The sequence below is a fragment of the Marmota flaviventris genome, chromosome 16 (assembly GCF_047511675.1).
Source record: "Marmota flaviventris isolate mMarFla1 chromosome 16, mMarFla1.hap1, whole genome shotgun sequence".
In the NCBI taxonomy this organism is placed as follows: domain Eukaryota; kingdom Metazoa; phylum Chordata; class Mammalia; order Rodentia; family Sciuridae; genus Marmota; species Marmota flaviventris.
In genome coordinates, this window is record NC_092513.1 from 40,498,906 (window position 1) to 40,520,679 (window position 21,774).

A 21,774-nucleotide genomic window follows, 5' to 3' on the forward strand; every position below is an offset into this window, starting at 1 on the left:
ATACACTATTGTACTTTTCCCTCTTGGGATATATATGAACTTTACCTACACCTGGTGTTGACAAGTGTGCATTCCATCTTTTCAGGTTTTATAACATTGATCAATGAGAATGGTGTGTGACTCCTTTATGAGACTTTTTTGACATACCCATACTTTTTAAAATAGAAGAGAACACAACAATTTATACTGACTTATATGCTTGCCAAAAACCAAAACAACAACAACAACAACAAAAAAGATTTAGGCAAGTAAAGTAAGTAAATGAGAAGGAGTTCATTTTACAGCCACAATCTTAAGAAAGTCAAATTTTAGTATATATTTAAACTGATGCATTATTAGTTACTTTTGTAAAACGAAATTGTTGATGTTCATATTGAGATGCAGCTAGATCCAGAAGCCACCTCTGAATGACTAAATGAATGTACACCCATGCACATTTTTTGGTTCTGTTGTCATCCCCACAGCAGCTGTCTTCCATATATGGCACCTGCAATTAATCATACTTTCCTTTAAACCAGAATTTCCATCTTAAAATGAGATTGGTTATAAGGAAATTTATTAGAATGATCTAAGTACTTTGAATATAAAGAAGTAAATTTTGCCATTTACCTTCCAAGTGCTAAGAATTTGAAAGGTCCTATTTCCATTTTGTAGAAGGCAAGTGTCCACAAGAGAAATAAAAAAAATTAAAATTTTGTTATCTTTTTGCTCAGTCAAGAGAATCCCCTTTACATTTCAGATACCACATATATTTCTTTTTTTTCCTTTCAGTACTGAATATAAATTTTAACAAGTCCACAGAATGAACAACCATTACTATAACATTTCCATTTCCTTAAAAAGAATGCTCATGCCCATTACAATCCCTTTCCATTTCTACTCCCAGTCCTAGGCAACTACTACTCTGTCTCTATCTAGTCAGTTGCTTTGGTGGGGATATTTCATGTAAATGAAATTATACAACAGGAACCTTTTGTTCACTTATTTTTACTGGGAATAATTATTTGTCTATGTAGTAGCATGCATTTGTTTCTTTTTATAGCTGAATAATATTCCACTTTACCAATATTTACCATTTTGCTATCCATTCATCAGTAGATATACGTGAGAGTTTTTTTAATACTTCTTGGTCATTGTGAATAATGCTGCTGTGAATAGTCATGTCCATGCTTTTATGGAGACATAGGTTTTCATTTCTTTTAGACAAAGTAGGATTACAGAATCATAGCCTGAGTTTATGCCTAACTCTTTGAGGAGCTACTGATCTGTGTCCCAGGTATTTGCACCACTTTACATTTCCACTATCAATGCAGGAAGTTCTCATTTTTTCTACAACCTCATCAACAACTGATTGTTTTTTCTCTTGTTTATTTTAGCCATCATAGCAGGTATCTCATTATGGTTTAAATTTGTATTTTCCTAATGCCTAATGAGGCTGGGCCTCTTTTAATCTATGTAAGATCCATTTATATATCTTCTTTACATAATATCTATGCAAATTCTTGGCCTACTTTTGTGTCATTTTGTTATTGGGATATAAGGTATCTTCATATATTATTTATATAGGTCACTTATTGTTATATAATTTGAAAATATTTTCTCTCATTCGCTGAGTTATATTTTCACTTTGCTTATATCATTTGAAAAGCAAACATTTTAAATTTTGATTGTGTTGTTTATCACTGTGTTTTTGGTGTTATATCCAATAAATTGTTGCTTGACTCAGGAACATGGACGTTTACTCTCAAGTTTCCCTTTAAATAGTTTTAGTTTTTGCATCTGGGTCCGCAATCCATTTTGAATTAATTTTTGTGTGTGGTATAATTTGGGGGTTCATATTCACTTTCACTGAATGAGGATATCTGATTTTCTCAGCACTATGTGTTAAACAGATTTCTTTCTCTTGAACTTTCTGGAAGCTAACAACAAGTGAAGTTATTTCCAGAATTTTAATCCTACTCCACTTATCCACATAATTATCTTATTGCCATTTCAGACTCTGGCATCTATTTAACCTTATAATTAGTTTTGAAAATGGAAAATGTAAGTCTTCCAACTTTGTTCTTTGTCAAGTTTATTTGGACTCCCTTGCATTTCAATAAGGATCAATTTTCAGCTTCTTAAAAAAAAAGAAAAAGATAGCTGCGATGTTGATAGGGGTTTATTAAATCTGTACATGAGTTTGGGGAATATGTCTTTTAATCCGTGAATATAGATGCATCTCCACTTATTTGGGTCTTTTTAAGTTTTTTTTCACTAAAATTTTATTGTTTTCATAAAGAATTCTGTACTTGTTTGACAAAATTTATCCCAAAATATTTTATTCTGATTATATTGCATGTGGATTGCAAGTGATATTGCAATTTTTATTTGTAGTTGATTTGAAGGAGTGCCTCAGCTCTGCAGACCTTTTCTACTCACGTCATTCTACTTTGTTTAGTTTTGTTTTCAGATTTTTCATTGCTCGTGTACAGGGATGTAATTAATTTTTGTATGTTCATTTGTATCCAGTTCAGCCTTGCTGAATTCATTAACTTTTTTTTTTTTTTTTGTGGTGGGGGAATAGTTATTCAATGGACTCCTTAGGAGATTCTACAAACAAGATTATGTTATCTGTGAATAGAGATAATTTTACTTCTTCCTTCTCAATTTGGGTTTAATTTTATTTTCTTGTGTAATTACCCTGTCTTGTTTAATTGCCAGTACAATGTTGAATAGAAGTAGTGATAGTGAACATTATTATCTTTTTCTTGATGTAAGAGGAAAGTTTCTTCATTAAGTTGGAATTAGTTGCAAATTTTTCATAGATGCCCTTTATCACATTGAGCAAGTTCCCTTAGATTTTTGTCAATTGCTTGTTCAACATTTATTGAGATTCTCAGGTGGTTTTTGTTCTTTACTCTGTACTGTACTAATGTGTTCTTTGTTTATTCTAGGTCTTCACTTTTGCTGGTGAAGCCTGCAAAAGGGTGATATTTAATGTACCCTCTAAGCTAGAGGCAGACAAATTGATTGGCAGAGGTGAGAAATTGCAAAACAATCTCTTTATGTTTTTAATTTTTTTTAATATGATACTGTGTTTGAACTCAAGGCTTCACTCATGCTAGGCAAGTGCACTACCACTGATCTACACCCTGAACCCTGCAAAACAATCTTTTAAAAATATAAATTTAGTTTACTCAGGCTTGAAAGGATACAATATACTATCTTTGCCTCTCTGGAATTGGCCTGAATCTAACTGTAAGTATACAAAATTCAAAATTATTTTAAACATTTTCTTTGCTTTTTATGACTCTTTTGGTTCTAGCATAAGTGTTCTCATCCATGTTTTTGTAGTCATTTGTGTTTTAATAGTTTAAAAATTCCACAAAGAATTATACATAAAGCATAATTCTTTCAGTATTTCAGATTTCTAAGCATTAGAGAAATATATATGAAGAGCTGAGAGAATCAGAGCAGTATCTTAATCAGTGCTTTTGCTACATTGAGCAACATAAAAATGTGAGTCATTCCATTCAAAACTAGCTCTGCTCAGAGGGGCTGTCCTAGTAGATGCGGAGAATATTGGAGGGAAGCATCATGACTTTTTTTTTTTTAAGGTATAGTGTCTTCCAGAGATATCAAATCTTACTTTTTCAACAAAATATTTCATTACTAGTTAAAGACCCTCAGATAACTTTTGTAAACAAATGACAACTTTATTCCTATGGGGAGGAAAAAAACGAATGGATATAGAGAGGTCTGGGGTATTTCTTTAGGGGAATACATCAGAATTTATCATTTGGCTAAAAATGTGAGAATAAGAGAAATATTCACTTATTTTGGCTAAACATCTCCTCCTGTGACAGATTCAGATTAAAGTGAAAGTACTACATATATATATATATATATATATATATATATATATATATATATATATATATATATATATTATATGGATCCTTTGGGAGGATTAATGTAATTAATACTCAATTATTAATTTATCTGTCTGGATTCTTCAAAAGTATGTAGATAAAGAATGGGATGAAAACCAGATATATTTATATATTTCCATTATCTTTTACTAAAGGTCAGAATTTCTAGGGAGGGAAGACACCATGTAGAGTTTTTAGTGGGATACCAGAAAGTCAGACCCCATACATACAACCTTGGACTCATGGGGGGAAAGTACACAGAAGAGAGCCAATGGGCAGAATTCAAAGGTTGATTCTTCTTTCTTGACTGTTTGCCTAACCCCATTGTTCTTTGTGCTCATGTGTAAAATTTCTGAGTGAAGACAACTTAAAAGACTTACAGTGTATTGTTAAGGGAAACTTTTCTGTGTGTTTATTCAGGTGTATGTGGGGGTGTGTAGCTCAACTTTGTCACTATTTAAATGCCTACTCCTCTTTAATTGGAAGGTCACTTTCATAAGCCTATGAGAAGCTTATTAAGGCTTAAGACACCGTGTTTGATAGAAATATGCAATTGAGAATTATTTTTTAATTAGAATAACATTTTCTAATAATGTAAGAGGACTAGTTCATATATTTATTAAATATAAAGTGGTTTATATAATTTCACTTCTTGGTGTTCTGGAATATTATAGAAATGATTTTAGTATACTTTTTCTTTTTGCAGGTGTTTCTACCTTATAATTTTTTTTTTTTATCTGCAGTTGATTTGAAGGAATGTCTCAGGTCTGCAGACTCCATCCAGTCAAATGATCCTGATTTCAGAGTTCTGGATGATGGTTCCGTATACACAGCCAGGGCCATTGTGTTGTCTAGTGAGAAAAGATCATTCACCATAGGACTTTCTGACAGGAAGACACAGACCCTGAAAGAGATTTATGTGCTCCTGGAACACCAGAAAAAGGTACATCATACAGGCATGATTTTTTTTTCAGTAAAACACACTCATTAAAAATTGCCAAGAGGACCAAAGGATAAATAGTATATTTTCCTCTCCTTCCTTTCCTCTTCCCATTACCCTCTCTCCCCTTTTCTCTTTCTCTCCACACCACTACACACTGGCTTTGGTTTTACTCTGTTAAAATCTAAGGGATACCCCCTCTGTGAAGTTTTCTTCCATCTCTAAATTTTGGTTAATGACTTTTATGCCCATCATCAATTTGGCAATTGTACTATTATAGCATTGAGGTTTTTTTTATTAGTGCAAACAATAAAAAAAAATCATGATGAATGGGGATGTGAAGGAACTCACAAAATGCTGAAAGCTTAGATCGTGTTACTCCTATTCTATGTTAACTGCACAAATGATAAAGTTAATTAAAATGACTGCTTAGCACTTGACTCAGTGTTTAATATAATTATTTATTTTCATCAAATCTAATGTCTCCCTTGCTATACATCCTGAAATGAAATGAATATCACTAAAATGTCCAATAGAACTTTTCTGTCATGACAGAAATATTCTCTGATCTGCACTGTCTGGTATGGTAGTCCAGTAAAAATGACTACTGAGACATGTGACTAGTGCAGCTGATGGATAGAACTTTTCATGTTATTTAATTATAGTTAATATAAATAAGCCCATGGCTAATGATGGCCAGTGGCTACCATATAGGAAAGTGTAGATAGAGTGTTAAGGCAGTGAAGGACACACATATTATTTTTGTGGTTCACATGAGAATGTGAGGCTTTTACAGGAAGAACAGATAAGTGCTGTGCAGAGTGAGAGGGTTCTTTTTGTTTTGTTTTATTTTTGTTTGCCATGCTGGGATCCAATCCAGGGCCTTGAGCATACTAGGAAAGTGCCCTATTGCTGAGTTTCACACCCTCACTTCCTACTGATGGTTATAGAGAGGATGCATTCTCTATTTAGGCCAGAGTAGAACTAAGAGTATAGTGATTTTCCTAACCTATAAGTATGGTCAGCGCTGGGAAGGTATGCAAAGGAAATTTTCTAGTCAAGAAATCTTTAATATCTGTATACATTCTTGTATAATGAGCAAAGATTTATTAATTGGTTTTAACTTGAGCATGGAAATTCCTATGGGAACCTCTAGAGAGACTTTATGTTTATAGGCTGCCCACCATTTTACAATAAAGCAGACTGTGATGCTTTTGTTTATGTATTCTTTCTTTAAATTCAGATGTTGAAGAAAAGACACACTAAAGAAACTGTTCTCAGGAGAGCCAAGAGGAGATGGGCACCTATTCCTTGTTCAATGCAAGAGAATTCCCTGGGCCCCTTCCCTCTGTTTCTTCAACAAGTAGGTCTATATTTTTTCTGTTTATGAGTGTTTTATTTATGAGAGTCTTTTTTGTTCAGGTTTAGAAGGTCATAGTAAAGACAGTAGAATGAATCAGACATAAATTTTCTATGTTCATAAATGAATATACTACCAGTGTAATTCCACATTGTGTACAACCACAAGAAAAGGATCTGAATTAGATCTAAGTTATACTTCGTATATGTCTAGCACGTCAAGATACATCTCTACTATCACATATATCTAAAAAGAACACATAAATAAATAAATTGATTAAATATGTTTATGAAGTATAATAAAAAACAAAGTCAAAAAGTTATTAAAATACTGATGATATCAGATGGATTCTATAGCCATTGAATGATCTTTATTCACTTATTCATTCATTTAGCAGATAGTTATTGAGCACCTACTATGTTCTGTGGCAGGCATTGCTTTAGGTATTAAAGATGGAAACAAGTTTAGTCTTGGCCTTTGCTCTGTGTAGTTCATTGACTTAGCAAAAGGAGGTAGAAATAGATAAATGATTATAACTCCTGGTAAGGACTTCAATGTCAGAGATGTAACCATTAGAGTTAGCTGGTAATGCATGTGTTAAACACCAAGTCCTCAGATCAGGTATTGAAAACAAGAAAGAGCTCAAGGGAAGAGTTGTTTGAATTGAGACCTGAAGGATGGGACAGTTCTGTGCAGGTAAATAATTGTGGAAGAAGAGGGAAGTAGAGGGAAGTACAGAGATGAGAGGAATGAGAGCAAGCCTGGCCCCTTAAAGGAGCACTGGAGCACTGCTCCCAGGCATGATAAGGGTGGAGCAGAGGGAAGGGGCAGAAACAGCAGGTATGTATCAAAGCGCGAAAAGCCCTGTGCATTTTCCTAGGAAGTTCCACTGCATCTTAAAATCAGGGAGACAATTTAAGCAGTATAGAAACAGGATCAGGTTTAAACATGCTTTATATGGAGCATGGTTATGAAAGCAATTGCTGAAGTAAGTCTATGGCCTCGTGCTTGTTTCTTTGTCCCTTAAATTTCTTTACTGCGATTGCTTTTTAAGACTGTTGTGATCTGTGTGCCACTTATTTAACTTTTCAATATTCTGTTTTTATTTTTTTCTAAAAAAAAATTATTTTTTAGTTTTTTAGGTAGACATAATCTTTATTTTTATGTGGTGCTGAGAATTGAACCCAGTGCCTCATGCATGCTAGGCGAGCATGCTACCACTTGAGCCACATCCCCAGTCCCCCACTCAGTTTTTGTTCTACCCAGCACTTGACCCTTTCTTCTTCCTCCTGAATATCTTACCTTAAACAGTGATGAGGCATGTTGAGAAATGACTCCTGATTTTTGAACTTATCCTGATCATAGATAGTTTTAGTCACTGCATTACTAAACCTCTCTGTCCTTAATTCCTTGAAATATATACATTGGACATACCTGACCCTTCCCTCTCGGAAACCTTTTCCTTACTTGGCTTCTAGCAAACCATTCAACCAGTTTTCCAATTTTTTCATTGGCTTTTTTAAAATTTTTTTTTCTTTCTGGGGCTCTTCTTTATCCTCCTTCCTCAGTCAGTCTCTAAACTTTAGAGAGCGCCAGGGCTCAGCCATGAACTTGCTTCTTGTTTATTTATGTGTACTCTTTTATTGGTCTCATCTCTTCTCATGGCTCTATGTACATGGCTCACACATGGGAGACTGGAGCCTTCATATTTCCAGCTCAATCTGCCTAACTTAACATTTCCACTTAGGAGTTTAATACACATTTTAAAATTTAAACTTGCATATACATATGAAAGTTTTGGTTTTTCTTCCAAAAACATTTCCCACTTCATTTAGTAATTCCGGGTCATTCCTGTGTGTTTCATCCTAAGGTTTTAGTTGGAAAGAGCACACGTCTCTCCAAGTAGACAACAGATTGGGATTTATTACAGTAGGTCCAACACTGTAAAGAATTGTTAGGAGGGCTGAAGAAACAAAATTTAGTTTGAGCTTTCAGGAAGAAATCCCAAACTAGCCACATCACAGAACCTACCACCAGGGGTCATTTTGCTTTCCTTGTGATAGAGAAGACACTGATTCTGAACCAGAGTGCCACTGCTATGGTCAGAGAAACAGCACAGCCAGAAGGCTGCTCCTCCTCATGTAGCTCCAGAGTAACTCTGCGCCATTCTAACCAACATTACAGATTGACCATAGTGTCTCTCTCCACCTCCACCAAGTTAGTGAATAGATACTAGAACTTCTGTTGATACAGGAAAAAAAAAAAAAAAAAGAAAGAAAGAAAATTGCAGCTAAATAGCAAAAACAGTAGAAGCAGCAGAAATAAAAAATCTGCCTCAATTAAAAGGGTCCAAATCTTGCACAAGCACATCTGACAGTCCCTATTTCAGTATAGAACTCTGGCTACTGAGATGCTAGAAATTTTAACATTTTTTGGGGGGGTTTTGTCTGACTCTTTCCAGCATCTACACTATCAGAGGACACAGTAGAAGGAATATGAAATAGATGTTGAGTCCCAATGTACTAAGTCCACCTCTTCTTCTCTTAGCTAAGTTTTAAGTTTTTGATTATTGTAGGACACTGGCATGGTTACATTTTACTGAAATCCAAAATAATAGTGGTATAAGCAAGACAGAGGCTTACTATTCCACGAAAGAGTGACCTAGTAACAAGGCTCTAAAGTGAGGCAACACGAGGGACCTAGGATTTTTTTTTTTTTTTTTTTTTTTTTTTGGTACCAGGGATTGAATCCAGTAGCGCTTAACCACTGAGCCACATCTGAAGCCCTTTTTATTTTTTATTTTGAGACAGGGTCTTGCTAAGTTGCTTAGGACCTCATTAAATTGGGGAGGCTGACTTTGAACTTGCAATCCTCTGCCTCAGCCTCCTGTGTTGCTGGGATTACAGGACTGCACCACTATGCCTGACTGGCTTTTTTATTTTTTATCTTGACCACACCTGAAAACTCATTTACTTCATCTTAGAAAGTAAGGACATACTTCATCTTCTTTTTTTAGAGCACAGCCTGGATTTTGCACAGCTATTTTTATTTTTACTCTTTTAAAATCTATTTTATAATTACCATTTATATTATTTTTATCTACATCCTGTGGACCTGAACTTTCCACGTGATCTTACCTAATTTTAAAGGAGACTGAGGAATACCTTTCTTCTGGGTATCTTTGTGTTCAGCTATAAATTCTAATACTAAGGAAGATAAGCAGAAGAGATAGTAGGTGATACCATATCACCCTCTGATATGGTATCATGCTTGACTTATACTTAACTCCACATATCCAACCCATTGGCAAATCTATTGACCGGACCTTTCAATTGTATCCAGAATCTAACCATTTTTCACCACTCCTCCTGCTACTGATAGTTTAATAAACAATCTTCTCTCCCTTGAATTTTTGTAGTAACTTTCAAAATGGTCTCCCTACTTCTTCCCTTACTTCAGACAAAGGAACAAGTATTGCCCTTTTGAAATGCAAAAAAGAAAAACAATCCTTTAAAAGGCAATCTATGGAATGAGAGAAAAAATGTAAGCTATCTGTAAGGGATTAATACCCAAACTAACCAGTAACTCACATAATATAATAGCAAAAAGCCAAATAATCAGATTAAAAAATGGGCAAAGGACCTTAATGGATATTTCTCCAAAGAAAACAAAAGTGATCAACAGGTGCATGAAAAGTTGCTCACCATCACTAATTATCACATAATATAATCACAGTGAGATTTCACCTCACACCTGTGAGGATGGCTATTATTAAAAATATAAAAGAGAGAGAGACAAAAAAATGCTGGTAAGGATGTCAAGAAAAGGGAATACTCGTATACCACTGATAGAATTATAAACTGATTAGTCATTATGGAAATCTGTATAGAAGTTTTTTAAAAAATTAAAACTAGAACTACTATATAATCCAGCAACTCCACTTCTGGATATTTCTTTGGGTATTACCCAAAGAAAATGAAATCAGCAGGTCAAAGAGACATCTGTACTCCCCATGTTCATTGTAGCCCTTTTCACAATGTTCAAGCTGTGGAAACTACATGATTATCCACTGACAAATGAATGTGTGAAGACCATCATGATGCATGCAAGACATGCACACACACACACACACACACACACCTATCGGAGTATTATTCATCCATAAAAAGGAAATCCCGACAGTTGGCAACAACACAGAACCTGGAGGACTTTATGCTAAGTGAAATAAATCCAGACAGAGAAAGATACATACTGTATGATCTTACTTGTGGGATCTAAAAGAGTTAAACTCAAAGAAACAAAAGTGTGGTTGCCGGGACATGGGAGGTGGAGAAAAGGGGAAGATGTTGTCCAAAGGGTATAATCTGTCAGTTGTAAGATGAACGAGCTCTGGGAATCTGATGTGTGGTGATTGTTGGATTCGTTACTTTGACTGTGGTAATCATCACACAATATATATCTATAAGGGCAACTCATCATGTTGTATATACAATATTTATTTTCAAAAGATTTAATTAAAAATACTTAAGTTTTTAAGTGTCTAATTTTTTTAAAAAAATCATTTAAAAATTATCAATGTTACTCTTTTTGATAGTCATCAATGACTTTCTATCTTCATTTTCTACAAGGAAAATCTGGCTTCCTTGGAATCACCTGCCTGATGTGGCCCCTCTCATCTCATTACTGGCTAATCTCCTACTCTCCTCCTGGCTCTTCTGCTCCAACAATAGTGGCTTTTTTTGCAGAACTTTGAACACCCTAGGGACTGCCCTAGCCTGATTCCATTGTACTTCCTGTTTTCTCTGTCAGGAAGAATCTTTCCTGTTTTTTCTTATAGCTAGCTCATTCTTGTAATTTTGTGAGCTCCTCTCTCTAGTGTACATTTCAATTCCCCCACCAGTATGGGAGATCCTGTTTGCCTCAACCTTGCGAACAATGGGTATTATTTTTCTTTTCTATTGAATTCTTATCTTTAAAACAAAAAATATATATGAATACATCAGCTGAATTTTTAAAAGATAGCATTTTAATTTTAATTTCTCACATATACATTTTTCCCTTGTAGGTTCAATCTGATGCAGCACAGAATTATACCGTCTTCTACTCAATAAGTGGGCGTGGAGTTGACCAAGAACCTTTAAATTTGTTTTTCATAGAAAGAGACACTGGAAATTTGTATTGCACCCGGCCCGTGGATCGTGAGGAATATGATGTCTTTGATGTAGGAATTTTATTGAGAAATATGACTTTATTTTTTTATTAAATTGTTCTTCCTTTAGTACTCCACCTACTCTTTCCTATCTTCTTGCACTCTATCTTAGAGGGTATCTTAAAATCAAAGGAACATAGAGTGTGCCATAATTTGGAATGCTTGGTCAATATTTCATCTTAACTTTTGTTAGGAAATCCTGAAATGAAGCAAAGGAATTTAATTATGTTTGAATGTAAATTCTAGTACCTTTGGAGGAATTTGGTTTTGCTTATGAGATACTTTCTCTGGTCACTGGTACCTTTTCTTCTCTCCAGTACTTGTCCAGAGTTCAAATAGATCCTACTTCTCTACTGCTTTACGTTTTTGTTTTCTTTCCACATTTATGACTTTGTAATCCTGTCTGAAAACTAGATGAAGAAATAAAAGTGAAAGAAATAAAACCAAGCTCAAACAAAGGCTAGTAAACAAGCATTCTGATAGAGAAAAGCTTGTAATCAAAGACAAATAAGTCAGACAATTTTCATTGTAATGTGGTAAATACTATGTATGATGATTTGGGGGTTCATTAATTTGACTGTGGTAATCATCACACAGTATATATCTGTATATTCTCCCTGGTGGGTAGGAGGAAGGATTCCCTATTGGAAACAGAGATTCTGTTTTTATAGGCGGAAAGAGTTTCTGGGCCAGCAAACGTGGGAGACATGCCCCATATAATATACTTTACTTTTGCTTAGAAAATGTTCAACTCAGTGAATACAGTATATTTCTATAAATAGAGTGTATTTCTATACAGACTGAATAGAAATACATTTTATTTGACCATATATTGCCTTTGGTTAATTAGCAATGGAGAAATTAGTAAGTGTATTTTGTTAGAAAAACTCTAGCAAATATGTGATCTATAAGGTAAAATAATAAAAGGGCTTAAAATGGAAAGATTGGGAATTATTACCTTATGTACATCACATAGTGGGGATTTTTCCCATTGCAGTGACATTATTTATTCTTCAAATGTGACTTTATGATTATAGAGAAAGTAAGGTCTATAATCCAAGTTATTATAGCCCAAATAATGCCTCAGAACAGCATACAGAGTTCCCGATTTTGCTATATTCTGACCTAGGTTTTATTTGAAGTGAAGCCATTTCTACCAAATACTAAAATTTCTTTGCTATAAAATGTTTCTCCATTTGGTGCTTTGATCTAAACAGCATCAAATACAAATCTTTGAAATTGTTGCTGAAAATATTTGCAGTGAAAATAGTTGAGAGAGCATCCTATCCTTTTGCTCTAATTGATATTGACTTTTGAAGCTACTTTTCCTGTTTTATAGTTGATTGCCTACGCATCAACTGCAGATGGGTACTCGGCGGATTTACCTCTTCCACTACCCATCAAAGTGGAGGATGAAAATGACAACCACCCTATTTTCACAGAAACAATTTATAATTTTGAAGTTCCAGAAAGTAGTAGACTTGGTAAGGCTGTTTCTATATTAAATATGTTTGTGTGCATTTTGGAGACATTGATTTTTTTTTTTTAATACTCATGGCCAGGTCATTGTGAGGTAACACTAGATTAGTACCTACTTATTAGAAAACTTTTATTCACATTCTATTAACATGTATCTTACCAGGTGTTTCAGTAATCTTTTTAGCATTGTCAATGTGACACTAATGGACTATAATGGCAGCCAACAGTTATTCAAGCTTTGTATCATATTTGACTTATGTATTTTATTTCATTTTCTTATTATGTGGGTTTATTACTATTGTCACCTCCAGGGGGAAATGAACAATAAAACTAAAAAGTAGTGAAGATTTTTAAATGAGGTTTCATATAGAGAGGTGTTAAATGACATCCACTGAGAACACAATTTTTTAAACATTTTTTTGTAGTATCTCTTCTTTCAAAACTACTACTTCAATACTTCCAATTTAGAATGAATACTGGAATAACATTAGAAAAAGTTACATAATGCATTCCCCATCCTAAACACTCTCACATGTGGAAAATCAAAGTATTTCAGTTTACTTGGCCCCTAAATGTAGCATTCATGATGTCTTCTGAGACTTGTAAAATGAAGAATAGGTATCCTGTAATAAAGTTGAAAGAATGTGCACCCCATCATGAAGGGTGACTTTTCTAACTCATCTATTAAGTTTTCTCAGGGTCACTTAGATTTTTGCAGCATTATTTCAATTATTTTTCCTCTTTATATTTTTCTTTGATAATTTGTTGTCATCAATGTAAACCTGTTTATTATCTACATGTACAATTAAAAAACACAACGATCATTGGTTTGGAGTTTAGAAAACAGAATTTTTCATGGCGGTTCTCTCATGAATTCATGAGAACTCAGGGAAGTTACTTTGAGTTCTCTCACTTGTAAAAAGAGCTAATTACATTAGATGATCAATACTGTTTTTTAGCTTCACAATTCTATGACTCTGTTTCATTTTTCCTTTCTCAAAAATAGAGAAAACAGTTCCAGGATTTTTATATTGAGGATTCTGCTTTTTTTTTTTTTTTTTTTTTCAGTAGCAGTAGAGAACCTAGGGTGAATACTTTGATGCCACCATCAACACCTGGTTCTTGAAGTAATCACATCAGGAGATTTATGCCATTTAAGGCTTTCATACTAAGAAGTTGAAAGAAAATGAATCAGAGCTTAGAAAACAACAACAAATAAATCATAAAAAGGAAATACTGGGCAATTGGACTATTAAAGGTCAACCTGACTATCTATATGATCTTATTCTAAATAGGCCTTAGTTTAGCACTTACTTAATCAAGAGTTTAATTTGCAAAAATCTGAATTATTTAGGAGACATGGTTTATTCTTCCAGCTAGGTTTGTTATTGCAAAGTATAAGAGTATATATTGAAATAATTTTTATTGCCATTTTTTAGTAATGCATTATCAAGCATTTTAAATTGTAAGCAAAATACAAGCTGATTCTCAGCATTAAAATGTTTTATTATTCATATAAAGTCATCTTTATTAATTCTATGTAAAGAGAATTACCTCTGGTAAGAAATACATTTTGAATGAGGAGTTCACCATCACTCTTAAAGTTTGAAAAGTGTAGATACTTCTAAACATGTTTTCCAGTTGTGGAAAATAAAAGTTCTTTTTTTTTTTTTTTGGTACCAGGGATTGAACTCAGGGGCACTCAACCACTGAATCACATCCCCAGCCCTGTTTTGTATTTTATTTAGAGACAGGGTCTCACTTTGTTTAGTGCCTCACTCAGTTGCTGATGCTGGTTTTGAATTAGCAATCCTCCTGCTTCAACCTCCTGAGCCACTGGGATTACAGGTGTGCGCCACTGCGCTGGGCTTAAAAATTCTTTTAAATGCACAGGTACAACAGTGGGAGTGGTATGTGCCACAGACAGAGATGAACCAGACACAATGCACACACGTCTGAAGTACAGCATTTTGGAGCAGAATCCGAAATCACCTGGGCTCTTTTCTGTGCATCCCAGCACAGGTGTGATCACCACAGTTTCTCACTACTTGGACAGAGAGGTAATAGCCACATTTTGCAGAATGCCATTTTACTGGGAGTTGAGCGCCTTTTGCTCCTTTGCTATAATTTGTTATCCTATGGATTAAGAATTTATTAATTTATTACAGTTTTAAGACAATAAGGATTCATTGCATTTTTTCTGTCCTTTACATTCTATTTCCTTGTCTGTGGTTTCTTGGTCCCTGTTCAATAAAGGCTCCAGTTCTCAGGTAGGACAATAAGTTTTGCTTATTTCATGAATATAGATCATAACTTGATCCCTCTTCAGTTATTATAGATGTACATACTTTTTATCAGAAAAGGATCAGTTCAGATAAAGGTGTTGAATCATTAAAATTCTGTAACACTATTTCAATGATATTAATAGTATATTGTCATTCATATAGTAATTTCTGCTCAAATTATTTATGCATAGATTTATGTGGTTTTTGTAATTTCCTTGTTTGACTATATAGGTGCTATGTCTAACCTATAGAGGAGAAATGTCACGGTCAGAAAGATTGAATTGACCAATTCCAATTATTTCACAGAAACTTCCAATCTTTTGTTTTTATTGTTTCTCTGTCCACTCTGTCAGGCTACATTTAAATCAGAATTATATCTCATTAACTGAGGCAAAAGAATCAATTTCATATCTATAAAATAGCTTTATTGGAACACTTCAATGATCCCTATTATGAGAATAAAATAAATAGTAGGGTTGACATGCTAAGGAGATTATGAAAGAGAAATCAATGTAATTGACACCAAAGACATAAGAGAATCTATAGAAAGGAATTGAAAGTAATCTAAAAGTTGTAGTTACCATCATTTTAATTTTTTCAGGATTGGAGCATTTATGTGGTAAAGCACATAACGATAATAACAAATAAGAAAGATTGAAAGGGATAATGTGAATGTTTTTGTATCTTTGGTACATGGACAGTTAACATGGCAATCAAGCAAGACAAGGTTTTCCCATTTATTGCAAATGGAAATAGATGATGTTTAGAAATATTAACTATTTTAAGATTATAAAATGTATTTGTTCCAGTTTAGGAGAAATCCAGGTGTGTTTGCCTCATGTAAAACAAAAATAATCTATTGGAATTTTGTGTGGAACAGTCGGAGTGTGTTGTAGAGAACCACACAGGAACTAAAGAAATGAATAAGGGAGAGAAAGAGACTGAATTTAGGTGAATGGAAACACAGCGTATCAGACAGTCCTGAAGTTTTGGGGAGGGACATTGTATAGTGGGGATTTCCACTGTGGAAAGGAAACTGGGCAAAATGAAGACTGAGGGATGAGAGAGAGCACAGGACCCAACAAAGAAACCAACAGAAGGCCAAAATGAATAAAATAAGAGGCTACAATGATGAATGTTTCACAGTCTAAGGAATTAATTTCACATCACCACACCATGTGCAGAAGTCAACAGTGGCTTCCTAATTGCTCAATCCAACAGTTATGTCTCTGCTTCTAGTTGGCACTTATGAAAACTGTCTTCCCTGGGATTTCCGGTTCCCCTCATTTCACTGATCTTCCCTTTTTAACGTGCTTTGCATTGACTTCTTATTTTCTCTGTGCTTCAAATGCTATTGTTCCTCATGTCCTCAGCTCTTCTCATCCTGTACTGTCTCCTGGATAATCTGATTCCCACCACAATTTCAACCACTCTCTACATAATGATGATGCCCAGGTTGGTATTTCTGCCCATGATCTCTCCATTAAGTATGGAGACATATACCCAGGTACTTCTAAATTTCTTTCATTCAATTTACCTTAGGCACACAAAATTCAGTATTTGTAAAATAAAACTCTTATTTTTAATCCCTTCACTCTATAGTTCACACTTTCAGAGAACTGTCTCTCTTTCTGCATCTCCAGCATTGGCCAGTCATATTCCTGTCCACCTGTCCAAGTAGACACTTATGCATCATACTTAACCAGTTCTCTCTTTTCTTCTTAAGTTGTATATGGAATCTACTATCAAGTCCTACTCCATTGTAATTCCCAAGTGCTTTCCTGTTACCCTTTCTCTCTGTCCCTATTGCTACTGCCTCAGGTTTGGACACCAGCCTTAGGTTATTGTAGTTTGTGAGTGAGCTCATTTAGCTTACTCCAAATTATGCTCAATCTTCTTTAAGACTCTTCTTTCTAAAACTCAAATGTTTCTACATTGCATTTTCTCTGCTTCCCCTAAAACTTTCCCCTATTATCTGTTAAAACATAAACCTAAGTTCTTAGTATGTCTTTGTAATTTAACCTCTGCCTACGTTTTCAGTTTTACCTTTCTCTACCAGATTCTTAGAATATATGGAAGTACAGAAATCAAATTAAAGCACGAAAATAGAAAAGGGTACAATTGAGGCTTCCTTTATGAAATTAAACAAAAGTATCTAAGATTAAGCATTGGCTTTGTTTTCAGGTTATAGACAAGTACACATTGATAATGAAAGTCCAAGACATGGATGGTCAATTTTTTGGATTGTCCAGTACATCAACTTGTATCATAACAGTAAAAGATTCAAATGACAATGCACCTACTTTCAGACAAAATGCTGTAAGTATATAATATAAAAATCTGTCCATCTTGTCTCTTTTTTTAATTAATCTGAATTAATAAAATATTTGTCATACTTTGAAACACATGTAATTCATGAATAATATTAAAATTTATGTACATTATATAATACTTTCATTTATTAATACTATAGTATTTATATGATCTACCTCATAGGCCAATGACATTCTAGTCTTCTCATGTAGGGAAGTTCTTTTATTTAAAAGATAACATTGAATGAAATAGTTCTACTTATGATTCATGGTCTTAAAATAATCTATAAGAATAAATGTTTTTTTTGTGTGTGTGTGTGGTATGCTTAACTACTGAACCACATCTGAGCCCCTTTTAGTTTTTGAGACAGGGTTTCACTAAGTTGCTTAGGGCCTCGTTAAGTTGCTGAGGCTGTCTTTGAACTTGGGATTCTTGTGCCTCAGCTGCCTGAGCTGCTGGAATTACAGGTGTGTGCCACCATGCCTGGTGCCCAGCTAAGAATAATTATTTTTAAAGAGGAAGAAACATTTTACTTTCTTTGTAAAAATTTTCTTTATAAATCAAATTTTTAATGAATTCTGTTTCTTTCAGTATGAAGCAACAGTAGATGAAAATATATATAATGTGGAAATCTTAAGAATACCTATAGAAGATAAGGATTCAATTAATACTGAAAATTGGAGGGCTAATTTTACCATTTTAAAAGGAAATGAAAATGGTTACTTCAAAATTAGCACAGACAAAGCAACTAATGAAGGTGTTCTCTGTGTTGTAAAGGTACAGTAACAACAATTTATTAACAATGTGGAAGCTTCACATATTTTTATCAGCTTATGGTTTAATCAACTAAGTAGTTTCAGATCATGGACTCTACCAGCTCAAAGAGAACTTAAACCTATTTAGTCTGGCTCTTCCTATTTGAGGCCTGCCTATTCTGTAATTTTATTGCCAGTTACTAGTCTCAGAGCATATGCTTGAATATTAATTATCAGGATCTCTATATCTCCATTGGCAAATTATTCTATATTTGCAGAGTTCTGATTCTCAGAAATGATTACTCCTATTATGCACAAATTATTCTCCTTATAATCTATGTCTTTCATCCTGATTCTACTTCTAATGATATTGAGAACTCATACAAGTTTTGGAAAATGCTGCCATATCTCTTTTCTAGGATATATTCCTAATTCTTTTAATCCTTACATAATATAAGTTAGAATCACACTTCTCATTATTTATATATAGTTACATCTGCTCCTTTAGGGGCAATTTTGAAGTTTAAGTATAGTAGCATTTCAGACAGCACAGAATAAACTTATTTTTTGTTCTATATATTGCACATTTGGTAGAACTGCTACATTCTAGGGCTCAGGTTTTAAGAAAGGATGGGCTCTGTTTGAAAAGGATACTGGTTTTATATTTCTAGACAAGAACAAAAAAGAGTAGGTCATTCACTGTATGAAGGAAATAATATAGTGCAATAATATAGTGGCATCTTGGTTACATAGACCTATTTGCAGTTGTTTTGTTTTTAAGAGTTTTCAGGGATGATATACTATGGCAAGTTCTATCCAGACGTGAACAGTCAAATATATTCAAACTTTTCCCTTTTTCAGTTTGAATAGTAAATACCAGCTACTTTTAAAAAATTAAGCTTTATATTAAGAATAAAATAAGAAGAAATAAGAAAATGTTGTCAATTATTTTTTTCTGCCTTACTGGTCCATCCTGTACTTGGACTCTCCAGAAAACCAAGTCCAAAACAATATAGATAGATATTTAGAAAGAGAATCCCTGGAAGCCAGAGTGAAATGGGCAAATAAGATAAGGAAGGATGAAAGCCAATCACGTCTGAATTCTTGGGTGTTCAAGCATTCAAGAAAATTTTTAGACTGTACCCCAGAATTACCAGTTCAAAGATGGTCACCCTAGGTATTTACCCATTAACTCCCATCCTTAGATCACTCCCCTGCACTCTGGGCTGAGCAGTGCCTGCCATTTGTCAAAGGAACTTTCTGGCTTTGGAGGAAATTCTGAGTCTGAAGAGCTGAATCTTTGGGTGTTCCAGATGTGAATCAGTGTAAATGAGCTCTGTCCACCACAGCTGTGGCTGAACTTAAGGGTGGACTGAAGGGTTGTGGTGTATGATTTTTTTTTTTTTTTATAAAAAGTGTTGTTATGCATCTAGTGCAGTTTCCAAGGCTGGAGACTTCTGTAGTACAGGCATTTGATTCAAAATTGATGTAATTGCAAATATTTTCCTTGCATCTCCTTTTCCTCCCTACCACACACATCTTTTTTTTTTTTTTCTTCCTGGAAATAAGTCAAAGGAGTAGTCTGAGATCTAGAGTGGATAGTTTATGCCACCTGAAGTAAGAGACCCAAACTCACAACTTTGAAAGTGCTCCCAATCTGCTTCTCTGTCAGAAGGCAACTCTTTAGGTTTCCCTCATTCAAGGCCAGTACTCAAGGCCCATTTGAAGAAACTGTATCATAAACATTATTATTATTATTATTTAAAAATCTCGATGGTTTTGTTTTGCTTAGGGAAACAAAATTTAAATAGCATTAAGAATTAAAAATTTTGACCAATTAAAAATAATCTCTAGTAAACTTTCTCAAAAAATGCATTTTAAAAGAACCTCATCACTGAGTATAGGTAAATATATTCAGTATGTCTTTTTTCCCAAGAAGTACTGATCACAGATATTAAAGTTTTTGTCCAAATTTATTTGGAAATTATAGCCTAGATCCTGAAATATTTCTGATTCCAAGTGAGTGGTAAACATCAGTTTCACTTCTTATGAATGTCTTATTGTATTACACTGCAGGAGTCCCCAGAATGGACACTGATTAGATGACGTACTTTCCTATTCTGTCTCTAGTTCAGTTTACTTAAATTTCATATATGAAAAATATAAAACATTTTCTGCCCAATAGTATTTATTTTCATTATTTTTTATCATAATATAGTCCAACTTTTATTTAACAATTTTATCTTAGCTATTACCTCTAGTAACTACTTTTAGTATTTCAAGAATGTTAATAATGTTTTGAACAACCAATTAAAAAAAATAAAATTAAAAAAATAATAATAATTATTTTACCATGGAAGTACCTATTGGTAAATTTAATAAATTAAAATACTTAAAAGAAAAAAAAAGTAGTTGCTATGAACCAGGCACATTGTATATCATGGGGAATGATACTAGGTCCTTTATGTATGTTATATCTAATTGTCATATCCCCTTTGGGACTAAGCATTATTTTCTTCAATTTATAATAACATCAACAAAAACAATAATAACCTGGGCTGATGGAAGTAACTCAATTCCCAAACATTGAATATACTGTAATTATCCAGCTTGGAATACAGACCTGGTTAATATTGTTCCAAAGTCAATGATCTCTCTATTACTTCCAGTCTTGCCCCATTAAGCCCACATAGCACTCTGTATTCAATATATGATAGTGTCCATTTGCTGCTTCTTATTGCAGAATCCAATTATATTCTCACATTCACAACTGATAGTAAACCAACAGTTGCAATAATGACTAATATTTTTTATTCCATGAGTGCAAGACCTCATGTCAAGTGTAGTATCTTATTTGTTTTAGATGTCAATAGATAATTAACTTATAATTAATATGTCTTTCATTTTTAATTTAAGTTTTGAGTAAGAAGCCCATTCAGAAGTACAAAAGTAAAAGTGTGTAATAAAAAGTAATTTACCCAGGTCCCCCAACACTCAGTTCTTGGAAGAATCAATAAATGTGTTACCCATTTATTGATATTGTTTCAAAGGCATTTTATGTACATGCAATTGTGTTTAAGGAATTTTACCATGTTTCTTTATTAAGCATGTATTAACATATCTCTGAAATTATTATATTTCTCACTCTGATATTTCATGGTATGAACACAGTATTTTGAAGTAGATAGAATAGAAGGGGCTGGACACCTGAGGAATTTTCAAGAAGCATGTTTATTGACAGCAGGATTCAGAGGTGGCTCTGGCCTAAGAATTCTTCCTCTGAACAATGAGTGTAGAAATTCTTTAAACTTTATACCCAGTGACCAGGGCTGGGGTAGGGGTGTGTGTGTGTGGGGGGAGTACACAGAGGTTTCACAAGTTTGTTTGCTTTTTTCTGCACACCTGGCATTTATAAAAAAGAGGAAACTACCAACCACAGTGCCCTTCTGCATGCAGAAGTTTTTGCTGATAGAAAGCTTTCTGAAGAAGAGGAATTTATATGTTACAAATATAATGGGG

The 21,774-nt window shown here is 33.9% G+C and overlaps 1 protein-coding gene across 1 annotated transcript in view; it reads left to right on the plus strand.

The window, feature by feature from the left end:
- The window catches only part of Dsc3 (desmocollin 3), a 40,195-nt gene that overhangs the window by 2,838 nt on the left and 15,583 nt on the right, over positions 1 to 21,774 (plus strand). Inside the window, exons 2-9 of the mRNA XM_027935730.2 lie at positions 2,937 to 3,021; positions 4,658 to 4,857; positions 6,098 to 6,217; positions 11,280 to 11,435; positions 12,763 to 12,907; positions 14,796 to 14,962; positions 17,372 to 17,506; positions 18,092 to 18,277. Of these exons, the coding sequence (XP_027791531.2) occupies positions 2,937 to 3,021; positions 4,658 to 4,857; positions 6,098 to 6,217; positions 11,280 to 11,435; positions 12,763 to 12,907; positions 14,796 to 14,962; positions 17,372 to 17,506; positions 18,092 to 18,277 (1,194 nt within the window). The remainder of the gene's footprint in view (positions 1 to 2,936; positions 3,022 to 4,657; positions 4,858 to 6,097; positions 6,218 to 11,279; positions 11,436 to 12,762; positions 12,908 to 14,795; positions 14,963 to 17,371; positions 17,507 to 18,091; positions 18,278 to 21,774) is intronic.